Source organism: Fukomys damarensis, unplaced genomic scaffold (assembly GCF_012274545.1).
Source record: "Fukomys damarensis isolate Sample0158 unplaced genomic scaffold, DMR_v1.0_HiC HiC_scaffold_15, whole genome shotgun sequence".
NCBI classification, from domain to species: Eukaryota; Metazoa; Chordata; class Mammalia; order Rodentia; family Bathyergidae; genus Fukomys; species Fukomys damarensis.
The window spans coordinates 23,398,341-23,423,378 of NW_022900927.1; the positions used below are offsets into that span (position 1 = coordinate 23,398,341).

At 46.1% G+C, this 25,038-nt stretch overlaps 2 protein-coding genes across 2 annotated transcripts; both read right to left on the bottom strand.

Annotated features, from left to right (window-relative positions):
* Positions 1-431: 431 nt before the first annotated feature.
* Positions 432-11,170, bottom strand: Sdr9c7 (short chain dehydrogenase/reductase family 9C member 7). Its single transcript, XM_010644645.2, has 4 exons — positions 10,870-11,170; positions 6,879-7,137; positions 6,040-6,203; positions 432-779 (listed from the first exon to the last, which is right to left on the bottom strand). The coding sequence occupies exons 1-4, from the start codon at positions 11,168-11,170 to the stop codon at positions 562-564; spliced, it is 942 nt and encodes a 313-aa protein (XP_010642947.1). The 3' UTR covers positions 432-561.
* Positions 11,171-15,060: 3,890 nt separating this feature from the next.
* On the bottom strand, positions 15,061-24,951 carry Rdh16 (retinol dehydrogenase 16). The gene is given in 6 exon segments (XM_010644643.3): positions 15,061-16,475; positions 17,042-17,140; positions 17,143-17,201; positions 18,472-18,742; positions 20,709-20,966; positions 20,969-24,951. Coding segments are annotated over 6 exon segments (957 nt in total). The 5' UTR covers positions 21,021-24,951; the 3' UTR covers positions 15,061-16,257.
* Positions 24,952-25,038: the final 87 nt, after the last annotated feature.

A 25,038-nucleotide genomic window follows, 5' to 3' on the forward strand; every position in this document is an offset into this window, starting at 1 on the left:
CTTCATATCTCTACCCCCTTCATAGTGCTTGGTAGGTAGTGGGCACTCTATAAATATTTGGAGAATTAAGAAATAGTGGTTAAATAAATGAATGTCATTTCACATGGATTCAAATCACCTATATGTAGAGTGAAAAAATATTTTAAACTATTGTTGAATATGCTCTTGAGCTCCTGACTGCTGTGCTGTGTCCTTCGGGAATGGGTTGTATGGATGAGGCTAGTGAGTATCTGGAGACCCACAGGGAGGAGACTGAGATTCTACTGCCAGCCAGATTATCCCAAAGTATTTCCCAGAGGTGGCAACAGATTGAGACTCAGATTTTCCCCTCTTCGACTTTTCCAGGCCAAGAAAAATTTGCATCCTGGCTGTCTTTGGGGCAATGTTGCAGGTCTTCAAATCTGCAAAGCCCACGTCAGGGTTGTGGGGTCCCCAGTGAGGGAGAGGAGGCTGAGCTCAGTGTCCTTTGTCACCAATACCCCTAGGACTTCTGAAACCACCACAGTCCTTCCTCCCTCCCCCGCTGTGCATTCCACCATTCAGCCCTGGAACCTTCCCAGCTCAGACACTGTCTGCTGGCTTTGGAAGGTACCGGCTCAGGATGAAATCTGTCAGAGGGGTGGGCAACTTTGCCAAGGGAATGTAGAGTAGTTTGGCATCCAGGCCAGGGTTGTAGCGGATACGAGGAGTCCGGGAAACAATGGCATGCTCCATACTATTGATGACATCAGTGATTCTCGGCTCTGCCAGCTGCATCATGTTGTTCAGCTTGTAAGTATCTGTTGGGAGAGGGGGAATGAAAGGCTCCGTTATGCTTTATGAAAACACTGTTTCTTCCAAATCCCATCCAAGTTAACATTTCAAAATACCATCCAGGTGTCCCTTACATAAAGCCCCACTTATAGAATCATCATAAATCATATTATTTCTCCTCCTAAATTCTACAGTGGTGCACTGAATTCCTACCATTGTAGCAGACTAACAATGAGAAGAGCTATGCCCAGTTCTCCTGATGTTGCCACTTACTGTATGACCTTGAGCATAAATCTTTATTACCCGTAAAATAGGGATAACAAACAGTACCTACCCTGGAAGCCAACAAACACGATTAAGAGTAGAAGATGGAGCATAGTGGCACAAGCTTGTAGTCTCAGCACTTGGGAAGCTGAGGCAGGCAGATTCCCGTGAATTCATGGCCAGCCTGGCTACATAGTGAGTTCAAGGTCAGCCTGAACTACATAAGAGAAATCCTGTCTTTTTAAAAAAAAAAAAGGAGGTAGAGTAGATGATGGGGGAGAACAGGATAGAAAATGTGTCTATATGCATAGAAAAATCGAAAGTAAGGAAGTAAAAACATTGTCTGGCTGGTGGGATTCCCAACTACTGGAGGCTTTTTATTTTGTATGATTTTTTTCTTCTATTTCTCACATATTTTTCTGCAAAAGCATGTTGGAAAAACAAATATTATTTGTTAAAAAATAGTTATCCTGTCCCTGACTTGATCATAAAGCCACTGTGGATGCAGATGACCCAGGTACAGACAGGTGCCTTGCTGGGTTCTAACACAGGGAGTTCACTGTCCGTGAGGTGCCCACAGAAATGGGGAAAGGAAAGGCCCCTCCTTGGGACTCCAAGGAAACTGGAGCCTAAGAGTCAGATTTCTCTTACATGGGATTAAAACTGGAAAATGAAAGGTGCCCCAACTCCGGGATGGCCTGGGTAGACAGAGTCAAGACTCTTCTAAGGGATTGGAGAAGACCGGCCAGGGTCACTCAGGTGCCCTTCACCCCAGACTTGGAAGAATTAACTTAACTCCCTTGCTGTTTTCTGGAGAGAACACTGCTAAAGTGAAAAGCCAACCAAAATTTTTGGGTCACTCTGAAAGCCACGCTGAATTAAAGGCAGACTGTCTATACAGCATGTAGGAAACCTATGACCTTAGACTTGTCACAGAGTCCACCACCAGTAAGGCTGAAGCAGGAAGGCAAGTGAGAAAGACTCACTCAGGTTTTCATGGCTCTTCACCCACTCAAGAGTGGGGAGAACTGAGAGAATGAAGAGCTGAAGGCAAGCAGACCTGAGGAGATGTTTGGGACACTGTCCCCTGAAGGGTGAGGAAGTAGTAGGGTGGAAAGTACCCAATCATGGGAGGTTGTATGAGGCACATTTTTTCAATGTTCTTGCAAATACTTCTATCAGCTTCTATTTTGTGTGAGCAGCCAAAAAGTATGGTGTGGGAAATGAGACAGGAGTTTCCATCTCATCCCTGTCACTCTCCTCAGTAATAAGGAAGAGCATGGACTATGGATGTGGACACTTAGGAAAGTGTTTCTGTTCTTAAGAGAATTAAGAAACACAAGTGTCAAATATTAAAGTTCAGGCTTTTGCTCTTTGGATGGTTCCAACATCTAAGTTTTATCCCTTTCTCCTTTGCAAGGGACAAGGTCCTAGGCTTTCTGCACACCACCCCCAAGAAGAAGTTGGGGCAGAAGGTCTAAGAGGAGAATTTTTGATGAAAAAAAGAAACTGAACCAGGATCCATGATCCTCCTCCAGCCAGTGGTACAGCTTCAGGTCTGTCAGGACCAGGTCTTCATTCCCTGTCGCCTGTCCCATGGTTCTGAGCTCTACTTCTTTGGGAAGGTGCCTATGTCAGTTGTTATTGAGGAGCCACTTCCAATATGGCTCCATTCTGGATATATTTAAAAGACTCCCAGTAACTGAAAGATAAGATCCGTGCCCCTCCATGCAACTGCCACAGCCTTTTACGCCCCATCCCCATTCTCTCTGCCCTCGGTCCCCTTTACACTTTCCTCATGCTCAAGGTTTGTTTCACTCATTATGCAACCAATTGGACTACATTCCATTTTTGTCCAGTTCTCCTAACAATCCATGAAAGAGAAATTATTATACTTTTTAAGTTAATAAGCCAAAGTTTACAGAGTTGTGTCACAGGATTATAAGGACTGCTGGAATCCGAACCCAGAATCCATACTACCTCCAAAGCACTCAATCTTACCTTGTTCTCCAAATGTAGCCATGTTCCTCCTTCTGTGTGCAATATCTGCCATCATTCCCTTTTTCTGAACTCCTATTCATCCTTTGAAACTCATTATCACCTCTGTGAGGTCTGTGTGCAATATCTGCCATCATTCCCTTTTTCTGAACTCCTATTCATCCTTTGAAACTCATTACGGCATTCATTATCACCTCTGTGAGTCTTTGTGACAGCAGAATTAAGTCTCTCTACTGTTTACTGTTGCTTTGTTTTGGACGCTTGTCCCTTATTGCACAATTCTTACATGATACTATAGTTGCTTTCAGATCTACCCTTTCTTTGTCTCACCCCTGCATCCTACTAGGTGCCTTGTGGAAAATAGAATGCAACTACTTGAGAAAGTAGAATGTAACTATTTATCTAAAGGTAGTTGCCATCTGTCTGATAAAGTTCCTTTGAAATCATGGAACATTTTAGGGGAATCAGCCTATAGTATTTTATAACCAGAATCCTTACTATTCTGCAGCATAACAATATCTGCTTTTTGACGAGTGATTTCCAGAGAAAGTTGGCCTTTGTACGGATGTGTTCCTAAGCTGCTTTAGAGACTCAACAATCTCTGCCTGCATTGAATACTTACTTACGCAATGGCCTTATGAAATTTCCAGACACTGGTTGGATCTGCATTTCATTCTAGCCCCATAAATAATCTGGACCATTCTTTGCTAAGTAAGTTTTACTGCAGTGGTGGCAAGCCTATGGCGTACATGCCACAGCAGACTTTGTATCATCAAAAGCTCTAAAAGGATTGCCATCATTGTTTTAGAGCAATCACACAGAGGATTTGTATTACACGCCCCCAAACCCCATCCCTGCCTACTGTCTTTTTCCAACAGTGGCGATTTCCCTTCGGGGAGGCATACCTCCCACATCTGAATCTTCAGTCTAGGCAGAGCATATGACCCAGCCTAAGCCACTAAGACCCCCATAGGTACAGAGATTGGCTCAGAGTTGGACACATCCTGAAGTTTCCTCTGGTCCAGCCACTACTCCAGGTGAGAATGAATTCTAGAACTTTCAGGGGAAAGAACTCTCTCCTTTTCCCAGTGGACTTCACTCTAGAGAGGAAGTGAGGAGAGGCATTCTGGGAAAGATGAGCCCCCCCACCCCACACAGGGAAGAGTTTGTGAGACTACAGTCAATACTGCACAAGCAAAGTCAAGAAACAGAGTGAAATCCGTTCCTAATTGTATTTTTTAGGGCTGGATCAGGCTGTGCTTAAAGTGGGGACTAATGAGAGAACTTCAGGCCAGGTGAGAGTGTGCCATTGAAGGGAACTGTGAGACCCTGCTCCCTTCCTCTTTCTATCTTCTTGTTCCAGGCCACAAAGGAAGCAGTTCTGCTCTGCCATACAACCCTGCCGTGATGTGCAGCCACCACCCAAAGCAACTGATTGTGGACTAGAATTTCTAAAACTGTGAGCCAAAAACACCTTTTCTCTTTATAAGTTGATTATCTTTGGCATTTGTTGTAGTAATAGAAAGCTGATTAACACATTCATCCAGAAATTCTGGGTATATTTCAAAAATTCATCACTTTGGATTTTAATATAAGAACTTATAGCTTGTAGGTATTATATCAGCATAACGGAGAATAAGAGGCCATACCAGTCTGAGAGAGAATAATAACAACAATCACAAAACTTAAACTGTTCTTACCAGGGACCAGGTGCTACTCTATACCTAGAATATAGGTATACTATACTCTATTCTACTCTACTTAGTGACTTTATGTTCATTTAACTCATTGCAGATGAGAACACTGAGAGGTTGTGGAACTTGCTCAAGGCCAGCATGCAAGCTGAAATCTGTACCTGCAGACTAGTTATGACTCTAAGAGCTTAACCACTACAGAAAATTGACTCTCTGGAGTGTTCATCGCAGCCACATAAAAGAGAAAAAGAATTGTTAGGGATAAAAAGAAAGATTAGGGAAAGCAGGCGGCAGCTGTCCGGAGGGAACAAGAGCAGGACCAATGGCAGCTGCTTCACTCTGGGCCAAGGAAACATTCTAATCAGCGCAGTGCCAGCCCCTCCTTCCTCCTCAGAGACCTGCGGGTGAAGACCAGCCTCTGTCAAGGGAGTTATCACCTAGTTGTTCAGAGCCAGTTTCTGTTGACAGAAGTTATCCACACAAAGGTGACCACAAAGGTTGTGCTAGGCTTCCTCCTATCTGGCCCCTGGGAGCTGTGAAATACAGAGACCAATAATTCTTGTATTTCCTCCCCTCTTGAAACCAACTGATCTTCAAGATTAGATGCTCTGAGTGAACACTAGTCTCACAGGCCTTTTTATCTTCTGCCAGAAAATGCTCCAACATCTGATGCAATTCCTCTTTTACTGCCTCTAAGGCCAGGCCCTGTCACGCTCTCCTTGAGGGCAGGCTCCATCCATCCCCAAACTGGGAAGTTTTAGCAGCACAGTCAACATCTAAATGCCCTTTCCTCACCCTCCAAAGCACCTAAGGTTCACAGGGGACATTTAGCTCAGGGAGGAGAAGGGAGCCACCGAGGGACCCATTCTTGTAAAGACCCAGGTATTTATTTTTATCTGTATTTAACAAGCACTAAGTGCAAAATAATTCGCACATATTAATTCTCTTAGCATCTCTTTCAAGTAGGCACTGTTATTATTTCCATTTTACAGAAGAGAGAACAGAGGCATGAGGAGACTATTGAAAACATCCAAAGTCTCCTAGCTGGTAAGTATAAGAGTCGGTACTTGAACTGTGGCAGTCAGCTCCAGCAGCCCTGCTCTTACTCACTTCTCTGTGCTCATCTCAGTGTGATATTTAGGGGCATGCACCAGGTATAGCAGCATCTTTCCTGTAGACATAGCACTTTGCTACTGTTCTTAACCCCAGCCTTGCCACTAGCTGTATCACTTTAGACCCTGAGTCTCATCATCTATAAACCAAAAGCCAGTCAGAGACTCCAAGATCTACCTGCCCCCACCCAAGACCTGGCTCCCACCCTGGTACTCACAGATACGGAAGTACTCCTCTCCGTAGCTTTCCTGGGTCTCCTGAGGCAGTCGCTCCCACATCTTCTTCAGTTTCTTATCGATGCCCTCCTTGCCCAGAATGGATGTCCTGTAGTTTCCCGGCTCAATGATGCTGACCTTCACCCCAAAGTAGTGCATCTCACGCCTGGGAAAATAGTTTCACTCTGGTGTAGGCCTCAAGATGACAGTCATTAAGGAAAGTCAGTTCTGGAAGGAACTATCTCTCCAGGACCCTGGAGGCATACACCCCCACCCCTAGCCGCTGGCCCAGGCATTGCCTTTGTGCAGTTCTTCCCAAAGACCTCAGTCCTTTCCCAAGCTCATCCAGTAATCTCTGGAAAAATTACATTTAGGTAGATGCAGCAGGAAGTCAGTGGAGAATCTAGGCCAAGACCTTCCACCTACTAGGTGCTTCCTACTCTCAGCCCCATGCCCTGCACCCATACAATAAAAGGGGTGATGAGATCTGCACAAAGCCGACCAGTATCCCCCTCTGAGGATACCTTTGTGCCCAGGCCTCTGCATCTGTTTGGGGGACTCTTTCTCACTCCTATAGACCCAAACAGTGCTTTCTGTGTACTGGGATTTCTCAGGGAAGGCCCACCTGCTCTCCTCTATCTCCAACCCACCTCTTCTCCACATCCTTTCTTCTGTTGGTAGTTGGGGAAGGTTCACTGAGATCCGGCCTTCCTCTTGCTGCTGTTTTAGCCTCCTTGCTGCAGAATACCCCTGCCCACATGCTAGGAACCCAGCCCTCTCTTTCTAAGTTAAAACTCCCTGGATCCCCACCTATAACACTTTGGTCCCAGGGCCCACTCACCTGATGCTGTCAGAGAAGGCCTCAATGCCAAACTTGGAGACACAGTAGCCACCACCAATGACAGCCACACGACCACCAGAGCTAGACATATTGACCACCCTGCCCCGGGCTTTCTTGACCATAGGCAGCATGTGGAGGGTCACATCGATTGTCCCCACCAGGTTCACGTTGATCACCTTTACAAAGTCCTCCTTTGTCAGCCATTCATTGGGACCACTGGGAATACCAACACCAGCATTGTTTACCAGGGCCCAGAGGCCTGGGGGTGAGATGGAGGGAGAGAAAAACACACAGGAATCAGCAGTGTCTCTGGGCAAACACCACAGACAATTATCCACCAGCCCAGGGTTTCTGAGGATAGCTGAGCTGGTGTGCAAGACACAAGGTGGCATGGTTGGGATGAGGCAGCTACAACAGCATGGTATGCCTTTTGTTAACTAGTGTTCTCTACTAAAGGGGCACTTTTCTGAATCAGTTATTTGGGTCTCTGTACCAGTTATAATCCTGGCTACATGTAGCTAAGATCACCTAAGCTATTAGCTCTGGAAAAAGAGATATCCTTTTCATAACAATGAATTAATGTTTAATTACCTCACCAGTCATGCTTCCTCTTTTCTATTCACTTAAGCATAAGAAACCAACTCCATTTCACCTCTCAACAAAGTCAATTCCTTTATTTATTTAATCCTTTCACACATTCATTTATTTATGCATTTACTCTTTACCAATTACAGGGCAAAGGAGATATAAAATGAACAAGAAAGGTCTTATCCTTTGAGATGCTCACAGACAAGATAAAATATTATTTATAAATAAATATATGATATTTAAATAAAAGTTATAGGAAAATATGGTAAAGACTCTCCTATTGGGTTGGATTGATAGATACGGAGTCCAATAAAGGAGAAAAATGCTAAATATGGTCGTTCACACCCACAGGAGCTCAAGAACCTCAAGTTCTACCTCTGCCTCCAGCCTTGGACAGGTCCCTTCCCTCTCTGGGTCTCAAGTTCTTCATCAGACTGATCTAGAGCAGTTGCTTCTGGCTTGTTTCTCAAGCCTGCTAGGGAAGCGCTGCAGAAAAAGCATTTCTTTCATTTGTTTTACATATTGAGCTCCCAAGTACAATTACACTGGAGAAAGATGACCCTCAGTGGCCTCTTCTAGTTCTTTCATCCAAAGATCCCATGAGTCCCACCCTCTGGCTCCTTCCTTTCCCCGTTCCCATCTCATTCCTCATCTTTACCAGCACAGCCTCAAGATACCCTTTCTGGGACAAATCACTTCTTTCTGATGGCCCGTCTGGATGCAAACTGTAATTCTGGTCCACCTATCCCCTGGCATCCTTGTCAAGTCATGCCCCCTGTCTTCCTGCCTTCCTCCAATTAGAGAGACTCTGGGAGACCAGCTGGCTGGTAGGACTTAGAACCTTCTCAGCTAGGAGACATTCTTGTCTTATAAAGGAGAAAAATGAGGCTTTTGAGACCCAAAGATCATAAAACTCCAGCAGTCTCTGACTGTGAGGAAGGGACACACACCACCACCACCTCTGATCATCCTGGTAAAGGGTTTCAGCAGAGGATGTCGTACCTGCGGGGGAAGGAAGACAACATTTCTATTCTTTTACCCCCCCCCAGCAAAGAGTAACCAGGGAATAGTGACCATAGGCCTAACAGTTTTAGAGCTGTGCCAACCTCATGTCGAGGCACTCTTAGGGGAAGCAAGAAAGCATGCACTAACTGTCTACCCTCTCCCCAGCTATAATTTCTAGTGCTTCTTAGATCAAAGATGTTGCCCAGTGGCATAGGCAGATTAATGGTCCCCCAAATATGTCACCATCCTAATTCCTGGAACCTGTAAATATGTTAGGCTACATGGAAAAAAAAAAAGGAATTAAGGTTTCAGATGGAATTAATATTGATCATCTACAGACCTGAAAATGGGGAGATTATCCAGGCTTCATGTGCCCAATATAATTACAAGGCTTCTTCTAAGAGGAAGAAGGCAGAAACTAGAGAACCAAAGAGATGGAAGAGTACAAAGAAGATGCAGCCCAACCTTGCTGGTCCTGAACTTGGAAAAAGTGGGCCATGCACCAAGAGATGTTGGCAGCATCCATAAGATAGAGAAGACAAGGAAATGGGCTCTTCCTGGGGACCCCAGACAAAAATAACCCTGTGGAGACCTTCATATTAGCCTAGTTAGGTTCATCTTGGACTTTTCTCTCAAGAATTGCAAGATAATAAAGGTGTATTGTTTTTCCCATCAACTGGAGACTGGACAAAGATGTGGGGTTGCCGGGTGTGGTAATGCACACCTATAATCCCAGCACTTGGGAGGCTGAGGCAGGAGGATCGCTGTGAGTTCAAGACCAGCCCGGGGTGCATAGTGAGTTAAAGGTCAGTCTCAACTACACAGTGAGACCCTGTCTCAAAAAAAAAAAAAAAAAAAAAAAAAAAGAAGAAGATGTGGGTTTTTCAAAAATATTAATGGCAGTACTACTCAGTCATAAAGAACAAGAAACTAGAGACATTTATAGCTAAATGGATAGACCTTGAGGCCATACTTTTAAGTGAAATAAATAGGACACCCATGTGTAAACACCAAATAGTTTCTCTGGTGTGAAAAACTAAAAGTGTAAATAAGTATCAAAATGTATAATTGATAATGTGAAATAGGAAGAAAAGGTCTAAAGGAGTAGGGGAAGCAGGAGTGGTAGGGGAAAGGAAAGATGGGAAAAGAAAAGAAAGGAATAATACGAGAAAATAAAAAAAATGGAAACAAAGTCTTTGTAAATAGGGAAGGGTGGAGGGGTGTAGGAAGGGCAGGGGAATGGGGAAAAAATATAAGAACCAAAATACATCACGTAAGGGTACAAGATCCCACTGATGAATGTAACTTTACCTAAAATGTACCAATAAACTTAATGGAGGGGAAAAATGTATTATTTAAGCTACTATATTTGAATGTATTTGCTAAAGCAACAATGGAAGACTAAGACAGTATATTGCAAGAGTCATGAACTCCATTGGCTTCAGGTTGAATGTAGGGGAGTGAAGCAGCCTGATGGGGAGGCTTAGCCTTGTTGAATTACTCATTAATTAATTTATTCAACAAATATTTGTTAAGCACTCTCCTAGGTACCAGACAAAAAGGTACTGAGGACATGGAATAAATAAAAGAGAACAAAAACAAAAATAAAACCAACCTGTTCCCAGGAAGCTTTATTCCAGCAGCAGCAACAAATAATAAATAAGTAAAATGCACTGTGTACTGGATAGGGATGAATGCTAAGGATAAAAGTAAAACAAGGAGGTTGTATCTGGCTCCTCCTGGGCCCCAGAGCTCACTGTCCTCACCTGGGCAGAGGCCTAGCCTCATTTCTTTGGGAATGAGTACTTCCCCAGGATACTGCTGCTTCTACAACCATGCTATCCTAGCCCGTTTGATCCTGTGCCTACACCCTTCATGCTTCAAGTTCTCTGGGCAAGTCCTCACACACTCTGGGTCCAGCCCCAAGCCCACCACCTCCTTTCCCGGGGGGAGCAGTGACTCTCAAGCAGCCCCCAACTTCGAAGAGATCTGCCTCTCCACTGTGTCACATAGTCAAGCACAGCAAATGCCCCACTCATGGAAACAAACCCTCTGTCCCCTTGCTCTGCCCTAGCATGTCAATAGGATGGATGATAGAACCACTGAAGTCTCTGAGAGGCGCCTCCATCCTTCAAGGTTTGGACATATAGAACACATCTTCCCTTCCTTACTTCTTATGCTTTGTCACTCTCAGTTTCTGGGAGAGAAACTCCTTGGAAAACCACCATGAACCTGCCAAAGTCAAACCATGCAGTAGGTTACAATCCAGCTGAGCCAGAGCCCTCCATCCCTGTTCCTTTCATCATCTCTCCCACCTATTTGGACAGCAGGGTCCGTGAGACTGTCAGATGCTGAGAGTAAGAAAATTGAGAAAGCCAAAGAATGCAGTTTTCCCTACCTTGCTCTCCCACTTGGTCCCTCACCCACTGGGCCGCAGCCTTGACGCTTTCAGTCTTGGTGATATCCAGTAGGATGGTCTGCAGCTGGTAGGAGGTATCCTGCTGAAGTTTCTGAGCCCCTTCCTCAGTAAGGCAAGCAGCCAGCACCCGCATGCCCCGTTCAACCAGTTGTCTGGCCAGCATGTTCCCAAAGCCAGAGTCACAACCAGTGATGAAAACATACTTCTCTGAAAGGTTGCGAACCAGATTGCAGTTCTTAAACCAGCGATACATAAAACCTAAGTCCGTGATCGCTGCCATTGGGCAGTGGGGCCCAAAAAAGACAAGGCTCAGGAAACAGCAGGAGAAGATGGTCCTCAGAGTTCGGCTGCCAGTCCACTGGGACACACAGGGAAGGAGAATTTCCACTCCTTGCCACAGATCAGGGCCGTTGGGTAAGCCACCCTATAATTTTTATAGGTGGATACATCACACCAATTAACCTAGTTGCAAGAAATTCAAGTCCAACCTGAAGATTTGTCACCTCTTCAAGCTCTGAGAGCCTCCCTCTCTCCCTCTGTCCTGATGAGTACTCGTGCCAAAAATGGGAAGGCCCCAGTGGCAGTGTAGGTGCCATGAGCCGTCTCACCCAGGTAGTATAGACAGGATAAATGAGAAAGAACTCAACCTAGATAGCCCCCAGGTGAAAAAAAAAAAATCCCCAGCCCTACTCGAGCCTAGGGATCAAAATCACCTGTCACAGGTATAGGCATGTAAATAAATTTAATTTTTATTTTCAGGGAAAACATAAGACTAATTTATAAATGCAAAGCAAACAATAATTGGTCTGTGCCCTCCCAGCCCCAAGAATGAAGTCTAGGTCTTCAGCTCTTTGGAATTCTTACATGGGTCTCCATCATGAAAAGGGATCCTATGGAGTGGATGCCTCTGTCGTCCTGAGGCAAGAGGCCCCTTCTGAGAGGGAAGCAGGGGATATGAGGCTCCAACTTTCAGAAAGTGGAAAAAGGTAAGGTACTCAAGGCTTCTTAGGGGGTCACCAGAGAGTAGCTCCCATTGCATTCCAAACCAGCCCACCATTCCACCTATCCCCACCCCCTGGTGAACTGGCCAATGGAGGAAACTGAGGACTGGAGGAATACAGTTCCCCTAGTCCAGGAACCCAGGAAACCATCTTCCTTCCACTCTAAGACCAGTCTGATGAGCTGAGGAGCCAGAAGGTGGGGTGATGACAGTGAAAGGAAGGGACTATGAAGCCAGCTGATGCAGTGGCTAACTGGGTGTGCAGAAGGTAGGGAGGCCAGGAGTCAAAGTGATTCAAAAGTATGGGCCACTGTAATGACAGACAGGGCCATAGGTAACAAGAGAAGTCGGGTAAGACTTGGCATGGCAGCTGGTGGATAAATCTGATGTGGACATCACAGAAATGATGTCCATCCAGATGACGAGGCTGGATGGTGAGATCACGGGACAATGGAGGGTAGGGCCTGGGCTGAGTCCTTGGCTCTGAGAAAAATGATATATGGAAGAACAGAGGCTCTGCTTCTATCAGAACAGAGGCCAAGAGCCGGAAAACGTCAGTCAGGACTTGGAGGGAAAGGAAAGATTCTGGGCAGTGGAGCAGAGAATACACAGAAAAGTAGAAGGGAATCTGCTAAAGCACAGGAAATAAGGAAACCAGACAGGCCTGAGTCATGAGGGGCTACAACCAGAATTGCAAAAGGCACGGGGGCAGAATGGTGTCGGGGCCTGGAGCGATTCCGTGGTTCAACCTCCACATATGTCACCATTCCTCAGGACAAGTCTGCTCACCGGGTCACAGCTCCCTCCTTTAGAGGGTGTGGCACAGACATGTAGCCACAGCTCATTAGAGGGAAGGATCTGCAGCTTCATGCTCCACTATTTACCAACTCTGGCCAGCTCCAGAATCAGATAAAGCATGTGTCACCTGAGAAGAACCTAGCAGGGTTTGGCCATTCTGTACCAAGAATAGTGGGGTTAGTAGGGGGTGATGCCCCCCTGAAGGGCACATCCAAAGCCTATAGTGATGAGGTAAGGAGTGGTATGAGACCAGCTTAATGCATCTCAGGCCTTTCCCAAGGCACTGCTCACACTGCTGGATTGGAAGCATCCCTTACTCTGCTGGCCTCTTCAGCGAGTGAACAAGTCATGACTGGGACAAGTCAGGCAATGTCCCCAAAAGGCCGAGCAGACCCAGGGACAGTATGTGTTCCAGTTCATGAGGACAAAGCTGCAATCTTTGAAAGTTACACATGGTTTTGTTGGTTTCGTTTGGTTTAAACACAGTCTCACTATGTAGTCCATAGCCTCCTGCCTTCTGGGATGCTCTTGCCTCCACTTCCCAAGTACTGAGATACAGGTACTTGCCACCAAGCTTGGCTCCTGAAACTTTCATGAAACAGTCAGAGAGCACTAACCTGGATAAGACTTCCTTACTTGGGGGAACAAAACAGAAGAGAAGCCCTCATAGGTGTCTGCTGCTGACACTCCCACAGCCCCATCTATTCACCCCGAGACTCCTGCACAAGCCATCCAACAAGTCCTTCTCTGTCTACATCTTGAGAAGGGGCTTAGCCAGGCACCAGCCCTGTACTGCTGAGCACCTGGATCTTCCCCACTTGGCTTAGGGCACTGTCTGAGCCAGGTCACCTGCTGGTATCTGGGGAACCCAGCTCAACCTCATGGCAACCACTCTTTCCAGCATCAGAGTGACACCATCCGTTCCTTCATCTCCAAGGAGGATGGGGTTCTGCAGAAGGGAGACACAGAAGAGCTGGAAAGGACAGGAAGTGGGAGCCCATTGGGTGCATCTGTTTCCAACCCTACAGGCTGGAGACCCTACTCAGTCTAGGTGGGGAACCAGAAATGAAAAAAATACCCATGCACTACTTAGGGACCAAACATCTAAGGGCTGGAGACTTGAACTTGGGACTCACTGACCCTGTGCTTCTCACAGGGGGCCAGAACAGCAGAGTGAAGGGATGAAGTGCCTTCCTGTGGCATCTCCTGCACTCTGATGAGCCGAACTCCAGTCCCAGAGGACCCAGGCCTGCCCTCAAGAAAGAAGCCTGGAAACAAAGATGAAAAGGAAACAGGCCTCTTCTGAAGTCTGGAATAAGGAGTTGGACTGCTCTACATGACACTTCCTTTTAAGGCCACTTGTCATAGCCAAGTTGTCACCGTGGAGCCATTTAGGGTTATAGAGTCATCCTAGGTGATCCCTTTCCCCTCTGACAGTGTAGCATGGGTGACAGGGACTTGTACCCTCACAATTCCCTCACCCTCTGCACAGGACTCAGGGAAAGTGGGGGCATCCAGGGGCAGAGTCCAGACCTTGTGAACACCGACTCCAAAAGGCTATCAAGTGAAACCATTTTAAATTTTACTTCAGTGTGTTTTATATATGTGAGAGTGCTTCTGTGGGAGAGGGGGCTGTCTGTGTTTGTATGTAAAGACAGCTATAAAATTCAGGAAGCTTCACACTAATTATTAAGCTCTTGCTCTGTATTTTGAATGAGCTGACATGAGGCATTCAGAGACTGGGCTGTCCACAAAGATTCTTCTTGGTAGTCCTTCATTCTTCAACATTCACAGTCCTGATCTAGCACTCCATATAAAGTTTTTTATTGTTGTTTTGTTTTGGCACTGGGGATAGAACTCAGGACCTTGTGCTTGCGAGGCAGGCATGGTGTCACTGAGCTAAATCCCTGGAGCTCTATAAAAGTTTTTAAATGGATGACCCCCAAACATCACCTAGAACTCCATTAATATACACTGTACATTTCAACCAAGCATGTTGGGGCAAACATATAATCCTAGCTATTCAGAAAATTGAAGCACGTTCAAAGCCAGCCTAGGCAACTCGGCAAGACCCAGTCTCAAAAATAGAATACAAAGCTATGTAGCTCAGTAGTAGAACTCTTGCTTAGCATACAGGAGGCCCTGGGTTCAATCCTCTATATGAAAAAAAATGTAACCTTAATGTTTCAAAGTATCAGTTAAAAATGAAATGAATGGCTCTGCAACAGGGGCCATAATTTCCTGTTTTCACAATGTCCTCTGGTCATTGTTTAAGCACACAAGGTTTCCTAAGGGCTTCATACCTTTAACCTTTATATTAAAGAAAAAAAAAAACTAAAACACAAGGAAGGTATCTCTCAACTTCAGTTTTTATTTAGCTCAGGAACCTCTATGGCTTTCTACATACACATTCTCTATTCAGCCCACACTTGAAAACATCATCACAATACTGCAATATACACAGCTGGGTCTCAGGAAGCCAAGAGTAACTCAGCATGCTACCCTGCATACAGGAGGTGCTCAACAAAGGTTGAACAGAAAAGGAAAGACCCACCTCCAGAAATGTGACTCTGAGTCAATGCCACTGGACATGTGTGGGAATAGAACAGAGGCAGGGGACTTGAAGACATCGGTCAGAATTACAATGACTCAAAGGGGAGGGTTGGTCACTGAGGGCCGCAGGGAGTATGTTGCTAAGGGCAGGAAGGGATCTTAGGCCTGCCTATCCCTGCTGTACATCTCCTTGCTTGCCCATTCATCTATCTAGTTCTATGAGCTCAATTACTAGGATGTTTAGGAAGGAAAACAACTTCCTAATTTAGTGGCAGGAAAACCTAAGCAAGGTGAGGGGTAATCCAACCTCCTTTATTTAATCTTACCACAAGTCATGCCTCTCATGCCCCAACTTTTGTAAAGGTGCCTGACTCTTTCAACCACACCCCACTTCTCCTCCAGGCACTGATGAAAATCACTGGGCATGGGTGATCTTTCCAAATACCCAAATAAATAAATTGGGTTTATGTCCTCTGTCAGGATCCCTGTTGAGGAAATCACCTCTCAACCAATACCTAATACCTAAGGGGACAGACTGGTGGCTCCCCTCCTGCCCTTCACCACCTACACAGTGATTGTAAAGGACAGGGGCTCCTACACTGCCCAAGACATTCCTATATTGTGGGAAGACAGACAGTGCCCAAGACCAACGCATACCCTCTGGAGGAAGTGAAGAGGCAAATGAGGGATGGACTGTGCACCCTCCCACATGCTCCCAGCCACCCCAGGTGTGTGTATTCCTCATGGTTGGACATGCTGCTCAGAGCCCTGAGCAGCTGCCTAAGTCAACTGGGTGGGATCAGTGAGTGCTGCTGAACCCTTAATCCTCAGCAGAATTCCTTGGCTCTTTCTTTCCCACTTCACCAGTCTTGAGTAATACCTGAGAAAAAGTCTTTGAACCAGAAAGGTAACCTGGTGTGTGAGAGCTGCTTTCCTTCACCCACTTCCCTTCCCCAACGAAGCCCATCCCTCACACAGTACCCACCTTTCCCCAACCATACACACAAGAGTTGGATTTACAGAGCTTTTGCTGGCTTTGGGGAGCCCAAGTACACAATGGCATCCACCAGGAACGTGGGCAGGTAGCTCAAGGGGAGGTAAAAGAGCTTGACATCCCAGCCAGGTGAGTAGCGGGTGCGAGGGTGACAGGCAGTCAGCGCATGTTCCATGCAGTCAGTCACCGTGGACAGGTCTGGTGTCCGCACTTTCTCCAAAAACTGAAGATGATTGAAATCTATAGAAAATGAGAGATGATCCAGGTACATTTCCATCTCCCACCATTCCTGTTCTGGAATCAGCTTAGGGAGGAAATTTTCCCAAAGAATTCATGCTCCTCACCCCCAGAAGCTTTGCTAAATAAAATCTAGCCAAATTCGCCAGGAAGTGCCACACTTCATTCTCAACAAACTGCTGTTCCACACTAAGCCACCTTTGCATCTCTTCCTGGAATATCTGGGCTGCATAAATTGAAGGTCTCTTGAACACTGGAAATTATCAAAGCATGTGATATAAATTGCTTCTCACACCAGAGGGCCATAAGGACACATGCGTCACCCTCTATGGCTAAACTTTACTCCTTATGATAATGAAGAGTTCAGATGAAAAAGTGTCCCATGTTCTATTAAAACCCTCCCTTAGGTGACCAGAACGCACATTGCACCAAGGAAATGGGACTAAATCTTCTCATTTTGTGGAGAGACAGAGCTTAGGACAGACCTCATACTATTGAAGACACTAATACTATACGGAAGATTCCTGACAGCTGTTTGCTTCTCTTCCCACTGTCCACGGCTCACTCACAGGATTCCAAAAACTTCTAGCCATAGATCTCCTTGACTTCTGTGGGGGTCCGCTCCCACACCTTCTTCAAACTTTTCATGAGTGTTTCACTATTGATTAGTTGGTCTTGAAGAAACCAAGCTCAATAATAGCCACCTTGACCCCAAAATAGGAGAGCTCCCTCCTGCAAGGCACACAGCAAAGGGCAAGGACTTCAGCGTCTTGGTAGGCAAAACACAAACAATTGAATAGAACAAAAACACTTTAATGTAAGACTGGTATGAGAGAAATTTGAAAGCTTAGAATCTATAATGTGCAGGAGCTTAGGTTTAAAATGATGGTGATAACTTGTCTCTCTGTGACTGAATCTTGTTCCAAGCATTTTACATATGCTAGTGTAGTGCTCTAAATTCTACCTATTCTGCTTTAAGGAACCCATGAAAAGCTAGCTAAGGTTGGACATTGTGCACACACATATAAACCACTGTTACTGTGGATGAGGCAGGAGGACATAGGATAGAAGCTAGTCTGTGGTACAGAGTGAGATCCTGCATGGAAAAGAACGCATACACACTATCTACTGTTTTCTTCATGTCTAATGGCTCTCCAGTCTTTGCTCATATCACCTCCTCCACAATTAAGCCTGACCTCTCTCTCTCCTACCCCAAGAAGCTCCCCAGCCCACTCTCAGCAGGACTTCTGCTACTGTCGTCAAGGGAATATTACTGAACCTGAATTCAGCCCTAGCACCCTACATTCTGAGTCATTTTTGCCTTGCAGCCTGCAGGGTCTCTGTATTCTGACTGGCCTAAGGGTCTCCCATAATTCAATTTCTTCTAGGAGAAATCCTGAAACAGCATGAAGTCCTCCACACTTGCCAAGGGCCTAGGCCTTTTGCAAGACTACCTATGCCTACCTGCCCAGCAGATCTCCACAAACCATGCAGCTACCATGGTCACCATAGCTGACTTGGTCACAACTTCTCTAAGAGATGACACCCATGGATCTATGTCTTTTCTCTCATACTCACATGCCAGAGTTCCTAGCTCAAGAACACAACCTTAATGCTGCAGAGAATGCATTCGTCATACACACAAACAAGAGCCCAATAAGTATCTGTTGAGTGGGTAAGAAACCTCAGGACACAAGAATTGTACTGGTCATGTGTGTGGATCTGGGCCCAAATTATCCCTGTTCCAATTCAGCCTCATAGATTTTCCATCTGTGAGCCCTGCTCCAGGGCAAGAGAAGTTTAACTGAACTCAGGCCTTTCCTCTACCCAAGACATGGAATGGTGGTTCCCAACAAATGATCAACTAAATCCAGAAGGGGAAGTGAAAGAGTCACAGTGCCAGATGGAAGGCTCCCCAAGATGGGCCTCTAAGGCTGGGACTCACTGAAACCTTCAAATAAGTTTCTCTGAAACAATGGAAGAAGCAGGACCAGGGGACCTGGTCCAGTATCTGAGGATGTCTGAGAAGGACTCCACGCCGTACTTGGAGATGCAGTAGGCACCACCGCAGAGAGAAATCCGACCCATCATGCTGGAGACATTGACCACACAGCCTTGCACCTTCCTCACTAAAGACAGCAGGCTCAGAGTCACCTCGATGACCCCAAACAAGTTCACATTGAGCGTGTCCACAAAGTCCTGCTTGGTCAGCCACTGACTGGGAGCAGTGGGGATGGAGATGCCAGCATTATTTACCAAGCCCCAGAGTCCTAGGAACAGTGAGAAGATGAGAGACACACTGTGTGTGTGTGTGTGTGTGGTCACAGTTATGACTCAAATTCACTTTCCAGCAATGGAAAGTATTTTCTCCTGGGAAGGAAGAAGGACAGAACGCAAAACAACCCAATGTCTAACACAAAACAGCTCAATATCTGCAAGACTCAGGAGACAGATCTTGGAGCTACTGGAGCTATTTTTTTCACCTCTGATTCTTCAAGGCCCAGCTCACTGTCCAGGAGGTAACAGGCAGTACTTTGTATTTGATCATTATGAGAATAGATGTTGAAGAAATAGTATGCCTCCATTACTACGAAAACTACCTTTGGCCTTTTACAAATTAATGTCACTTTTACAGACATTTTATTTTTTCAGATATTCTGAGCATTTTATACACAGTCCTGCCCTCTGTCAAGGGAAACTGAAGTAGGAGAAAGAAAGGAATAGAAAGAGAATGAACAGAAGGAAAAGAAAAAGGAAAAAAAAGACAAGAACAACATATGGGTAGTATTTGCTGAGAAACAAAGAACTGCTAGCTGGGGGAGAATTTGGAAAAGAATAGTGTGTTCACCCTCAGGTAACTGATCTTTGAACCAAGACTGTCAGTACCAGACAACCTTCCTGAGAGTGTGCTTGCAAAACCCAACAGATAGCCTTAAACTGCAGGCACAGTTACCATCCCGTACTCCACTACACACCTCAGCAGTCCACCAGAGAATGGCATGCCACTTCCCACCCACAGGGCCATCCTGGCTCATCCTTCTTGGTCCCCAGGTCACATATCTTCAGGTAGCTACTCTAGAAGGCCCGAGCCCCAAAACTAAGACCAAACAGCATTTTTTCTCCCCACATGCACTATGGGCTGGGAACCACTTTTGTGGCTAGGGATTTTGCTGGATGATGCAGAACACCTGGCCAAGGAAGCCTGCGCCTCCTCTGCCTAGAAATATACCCTGTTGTTGTGGGAAAACACATTATATCACTAACATACTTTATCTCTAAGTACCTAATGATGCAGGTGTCTACAGAGATTTAAGTAAATAAAAGTTTACCAAGATGGCATTTATGACAATAAAATGTATAAACAATTCTAATATCTACCATTCTGTGCATTTAAAGTATTAGGGCTGTAGCAAATGATAGAATAGTCCAAACCATTAAATCTTATTATTTGAAGAAATTTTCATTAGGTAGTAAAACTGCTCCTCTTCGGTTTTTAACTGAGAGAATAGGCATAAAATGTGCAGAAAATAAAATCCCAGATAAGTCAAACTTAATAGTATTTATCCCTGGATGGTGAGGGAAAAGCTTCATTTTGCTATGACTTTATACATCTCAGTATTTTGATAAGAATCATATTTGCCATTTCTTCTTGGTTGAAAGAAACCAATGCTCTTTTCTTCTTTGGTAGCAACACAGACAAAATGCTGCAATGAAAGAGAAAGCAGAAGTGACCCCTAGTTTTTTATTTTCCTGAGCCAGTTCTTCATCTCATGCATGTTCTGGAAATGGAAAGATCTTAGCTCTCCGAGTGGAAGATGCTGAATACCCAGTGAAACTAAGACCCAGCTCCAGCATGCCCCCAGCCACCACATAGCCCAGGGAGCCAGTCCCCAGCCCTCCTCCAGAAAGATAGCCCAACTCTAACCAGGCACTCAGCATCCAGCAACCCAGAACTTCTGCTCAGAAAGGCAGGCAGAGGACAGAGAGGAAATCTGGAAGCCAGGTTCCCAACAGGGCACCTCCCTCCAAGGCTAGACGGTTCCAAGGGTGGGAGGTGGGGCAACAGGAGAGAGAAGGAGCTCGAGCTACCACTGTGGGGAGGGGAAGGAAGTTAGTCTTCCTTCAAGCATCACCTCCTCAAGATTCCTTTAAAATCTCACCAGGGAGCACATGGAAGGTGTCCCCTTCACAGACAGAGAAGAAACCAACAGACACAGACAGGAATCTGTGTGGTACCTCTGTCCCCCACACGCTCCTTCACCCATCCGGTGGCTGCAGCGATGCTCTCTGTCTGGGTGACGTCCAGGATCACCGTCTCCAGCCGTGCCAACGTCTGCTTCCTCAGCTGCTCGGCCCCCTTCTCTGTCAGACACGCGGCCAGCACCCTCAAGCCTCGCGTGTCCAGCTGTCTGGCCAGCAGGTTCCCGAAGCCCGAGTCACAGCCCGTGAACAACACATACTTGTCTTGGGGGTTGCTCACCACCTGCCTCTCCCATACCAGCGCACGAGGTGGTACAGGCCCACGAGGGCTGACAGGTACAGCAACATGACTTTGCAGAGGACAGGAACAGACAGTGTGTCAAGACAAGAGTCTGGCCTGTCTTAATCTAAAAGGAGAAGAGGAAGTGAGAATCCAGAGGGCTGTTGAAGGCACGTAGCCTCCAGATTCCCTAGCATGGAGCCTGCATATCACTGTCTTTCTGGAACATGTCTATTAATTAATCCTTCCTCCACTTCTCTGCCCTTTGGACTGCTTTTGTTTTCTTGCTATCTAGCTGCCTTTGAACACCTTAAGTCCTGCCTCCAAGGAAAACATGAGTCTAGCTCTTCAATCCCCCTTCGCTTTCTTGTGCCCACGGAGAAACACATACTTCACAGCACCTGCACCTCTCAGATCAGGTTCCAGGTATGGTCTGTCTAAATCTATTTGCTTGTCAGAACCCTCAATCATAGAGTTCCTAAACACAGGTAGGTGTTGTTGGCAACCTCCACTCATAGTCAAGGTACATTTACAATGAATTCTCTCTCTGAACACAGATTTCCTCCTCAGGCTTGCGATCTCAAATCACGCCTCCACATATCAAGTCGCTGTCATTCTCTCCAGTACTGCAAGGATAGTCCAGAGAATAGTGAGGACACCAAAGGGGAATTTGAAGTCTGAGACAAAATGAAGAAGGAGGTAAAGAAGGTGTGCGGGGTGTGGCAGAAACTGTCAGGAATGAAATTCCCAGAGCTGATGGGAGGGTGGAGCAGAATAACTTGCACAAGACAAGTATAGCAGTAAAAACTTTCATCTACCGAAGGTGGCCTTTCCGCAGCCTAATGGATGCAAGCATGACTAGCCATCTTGAATCATAACCACCATAACTGCCCAAGAATAATCCTAGCTGGCTTTTCCTGTACGCTTTCTAGGCAAATTACAAGCAGATGAAACTTTAGTGTGATGTGTGGAATTTTACAAGGCCATGGCTCCAGGAAAGTGCCTAACTCTGGTGCCAGCTTAAGTTAAATCAAGTCCATTGCACCTAGAATGAAGCTAGAATTTTGTCCTAACCCATACATAGAACTCTCTTTCTGACCCAAATTGCAGGGCTCCAACCAATCTTGTTGCCGCACAAGACCATGTTTCGATTTGTCACTCAGTCCCCCATCACTACGCTTTGTACAAACCTAGATCTCTCTGCTTCTCTTAGCTTATGGCACCTTGGGGCCTGTTCTCACACACTAGGACTGAGTTGCTCCAGGTGCCTATAACATGCCCTCCACCCTCCTGCTCTGGGGTCTCCAATTCACACATCAGAATGCAGTCCTCTCAGATACTGAGGGGCTAAGACCAGAAAAGACTCAGATGAACAAGCACCACAAAGTCAGCGGGGTTCCCTGAATCTTGGCCAGGCCCTCAGTGCCAAAAACAAAACCACTGGAAGGATAATTTTTCAGTGTGTAGCCAACGCAAATACATGCATGGAGCTTCCCCTGAGAAGACCAAAGCCAGGGCTGGAGACTGGACTTCACAGCCCACGGAAGGGTTCTCACTGTGAGTCAGGGGACGCCATTTCACAAGAGCAAAGTGGGACAGGACACTAGGGGAATTGGAAGGAGAAGAGAAGCCAGGGTTTTACAGCTCTGAACTGCTCCCGACTGTCCACACCTACCAATCTCTGACCGGTAAATAAAGGAGTAAGAGACCAACTTGAAATGAGAAATATCCTATAGAAACCTGAGGCTCAAGTTTTTCCATTACACACCCCAGAAAAGGGACCAAGGGACTGTACCTATTCAGTTATATGTACGGGCTAATCATTCCTTAATGCAGGGAACAGACCACTGACCTGTAGAGCTCTTCCCTCTTAGTGCTGCCTCTCCCTGCTCCTTCTCCTGCTCTTGCTTCTGCTCCTTCACCTACTCATCCTCAGCTCCTCCCACTGCTCCTGCTGTCCTCCCCCTCAGCTCTTGCTCCTGCTCCAGAACCTGTTCATGCTCAGCTCCTGGCCCTGGTCATGGTCCTGGTTCTGGTCATGGTCCTAGTCCTGGTCTTGGTCCTGCTCCTCCTCCCTCTTGTTTCATGTTCATGCTATGCTCAAGGGTGGCCGCACAGACCCTCCTTCATTAGCTTATTAAAACAATCAGGAAGCTAGGAGTCCAGAACATTTTCATCAGATAATGAAAACAACAAATCCCCATTCTGGCACCTCAGCCTACTAAGAGAAGTCTCAGGGTTTCTTGGTCTGGAACAAACTGCAGGTTTTTTCTTAGTAATGGCAGGTTCTGTCAACTGAAAATGTACAAGGGCATCCATGCACAGTGATATTTCCCAGTGTTTAGAAATGCTACTTCTCCGTCACTCATCCTGACAGGAATATAGCTTCTTGTCGGCATTCTTCCAGAATGCTCCAGGTTCTACAGCAGTCCCTGCAAGTTTTGTGTTATTACTATGAATTTTGCTTTGTTTAGGACAGGGTCTCATTATGTAGTCCCTGAGGCAACCCTCATGCCTCAGGCTCCCAAGTTCTGGAATTACAGGCATGGGGAACCAAGCCTGGCTCCTGAAAGTTTCATGGAACCAAGAAAAGGAACCTAGGTGAGACACCCTCACCCGGAGACACAGGAAGGAACACAAGTCTTCAGGGGCATCTGCTGTTGACACTCCCACAGCCCTATCCACCCGTTCCCTGAGACTCCTGCACAAGCCATCCAACAAGTCCTTCTCTGTCTACATCTTGAGAAGGGGCTTAGCCAGGCACCAGCCCTGTACTGCTGAGCACCTGGATCTTCCCCACTTGGCTTAGGGCACTGTCTGAGCCAGGTCACCTGCTGGTATCTGGGGAACCCAGCTCAACCTCATGGCAACCACTCTTTCCAGCATCAGAGTGACACCATCCGTTCCTTCATCTCCAAGGAGGATGGGGTTCTGCAGAAGGGAGACACAGAAGAGCTGGAAAGGACAGGAAGTGGGAGCCCATTGGGTGCATCTGTTTCCAACCCTACAGGCTGGAGACCCTACTCAGTCTAGGTGGGGAACCAGAAATGAAAAAAATACCCATGCACTACTTAGGGGCCAAATATCTAAGGGCTGGAGACTTGAACTTGGGACTCACTGACCCTGTGCTTCTCACAGGGGACCAGAACAGCAGAGTGAAGGGATGAAGTGCCTTCCTGTGGCATCTCCTGCACTCTGATGAGCCGAACTCCAGTCCCAGAGGACCCAGGCCTGCCCTCAAGAATGAAGCCTGGAAGGAAAAAGAGGAAATGGAAAGAGGCCTCTTCTGAAGTCTGGGAAGAGGACTCAGACTGCTCTACATGACACTTCCTTTTAAGCACACTGCTGTTCAGTCATCACCAAGTTGACACCCTGGAGTCACTTGGGGGTATAGATTCAGCCCAAGTGGACAACAAACACCCTCATGGAGTGCAGCATGATGACAGGGACTTGTACCCTCACAGTTCCTTGACCCTGAGGTGAGTCCAAATCTTGTGAACACCAACTCCTCCGGGCTATAACATGAAACCATGATTTTTAATTTTACTTCAGTGTGTTTTGTGTGTGTGAATATGCTTCCTGTGAGTGAGGGGGGCTGTTAAGAATTATAAAATTCAGGAGGCTTGACACTTTTAAGCTGTTACTCTGTTTCTGAGGGCATCATGTGAATTGACTTTGAATGAGCTGGGATGCCATTCAGAGACCCGGAGCGCCTCGAGGATTTTTCTTGGTCATCTTTGTTTCTTCAAAATGCACAGGCCTGATACAACACTGGATACAAGTTTTTAAATGGATGGCCATTCATATGCACTGTACATTTCAGCCAAATGTTGGGGCAAACTTATAATCCTAGCTACTCAGGAGACTGAAGCAAGTTCAAAGCCAGCCTGGGCAATTTGGCAAGATCCTGTTTTAAAACTGCAAAGGACCAGATATGTAGTACAGTAGTAGGATGCCTACTTAGCATGCAGGAGGCCCTATATTCAATTGTAGATACTGAAAAAAAGTACACTCTTAATGTTTGCATGTATTGGCTGAAAATGAAATGAGTGGCTCTGCAACAGGGCCATAACTTCCTGTTTTCAC

Bases quoted from the DNA above. Each gene is read 5' to 3' on its own strand.
- Sdr9c7 (XM_010644645.2), bottom strand. From the start codon at position 11,170: ATGGCAGCGATCACGGACTTAGGTTTTATGTATCGCTGGTTTAAGAAC. The intron at 7,138-10,869 runs GTAGGGAAAACT...TCTCACCCCCAG, and splicing joins GGACCAAGTGGGAGAGCAAG to GCCTCTGGGCCCTGGTAAAC. The intron at 6,204-6,878 runs GTGAGTGGGCCC...CTATTTTCCCAG, and splicing joins GCCTTCTCTGACAGCATCAG to GCGTGAGATGCACTACTTTG.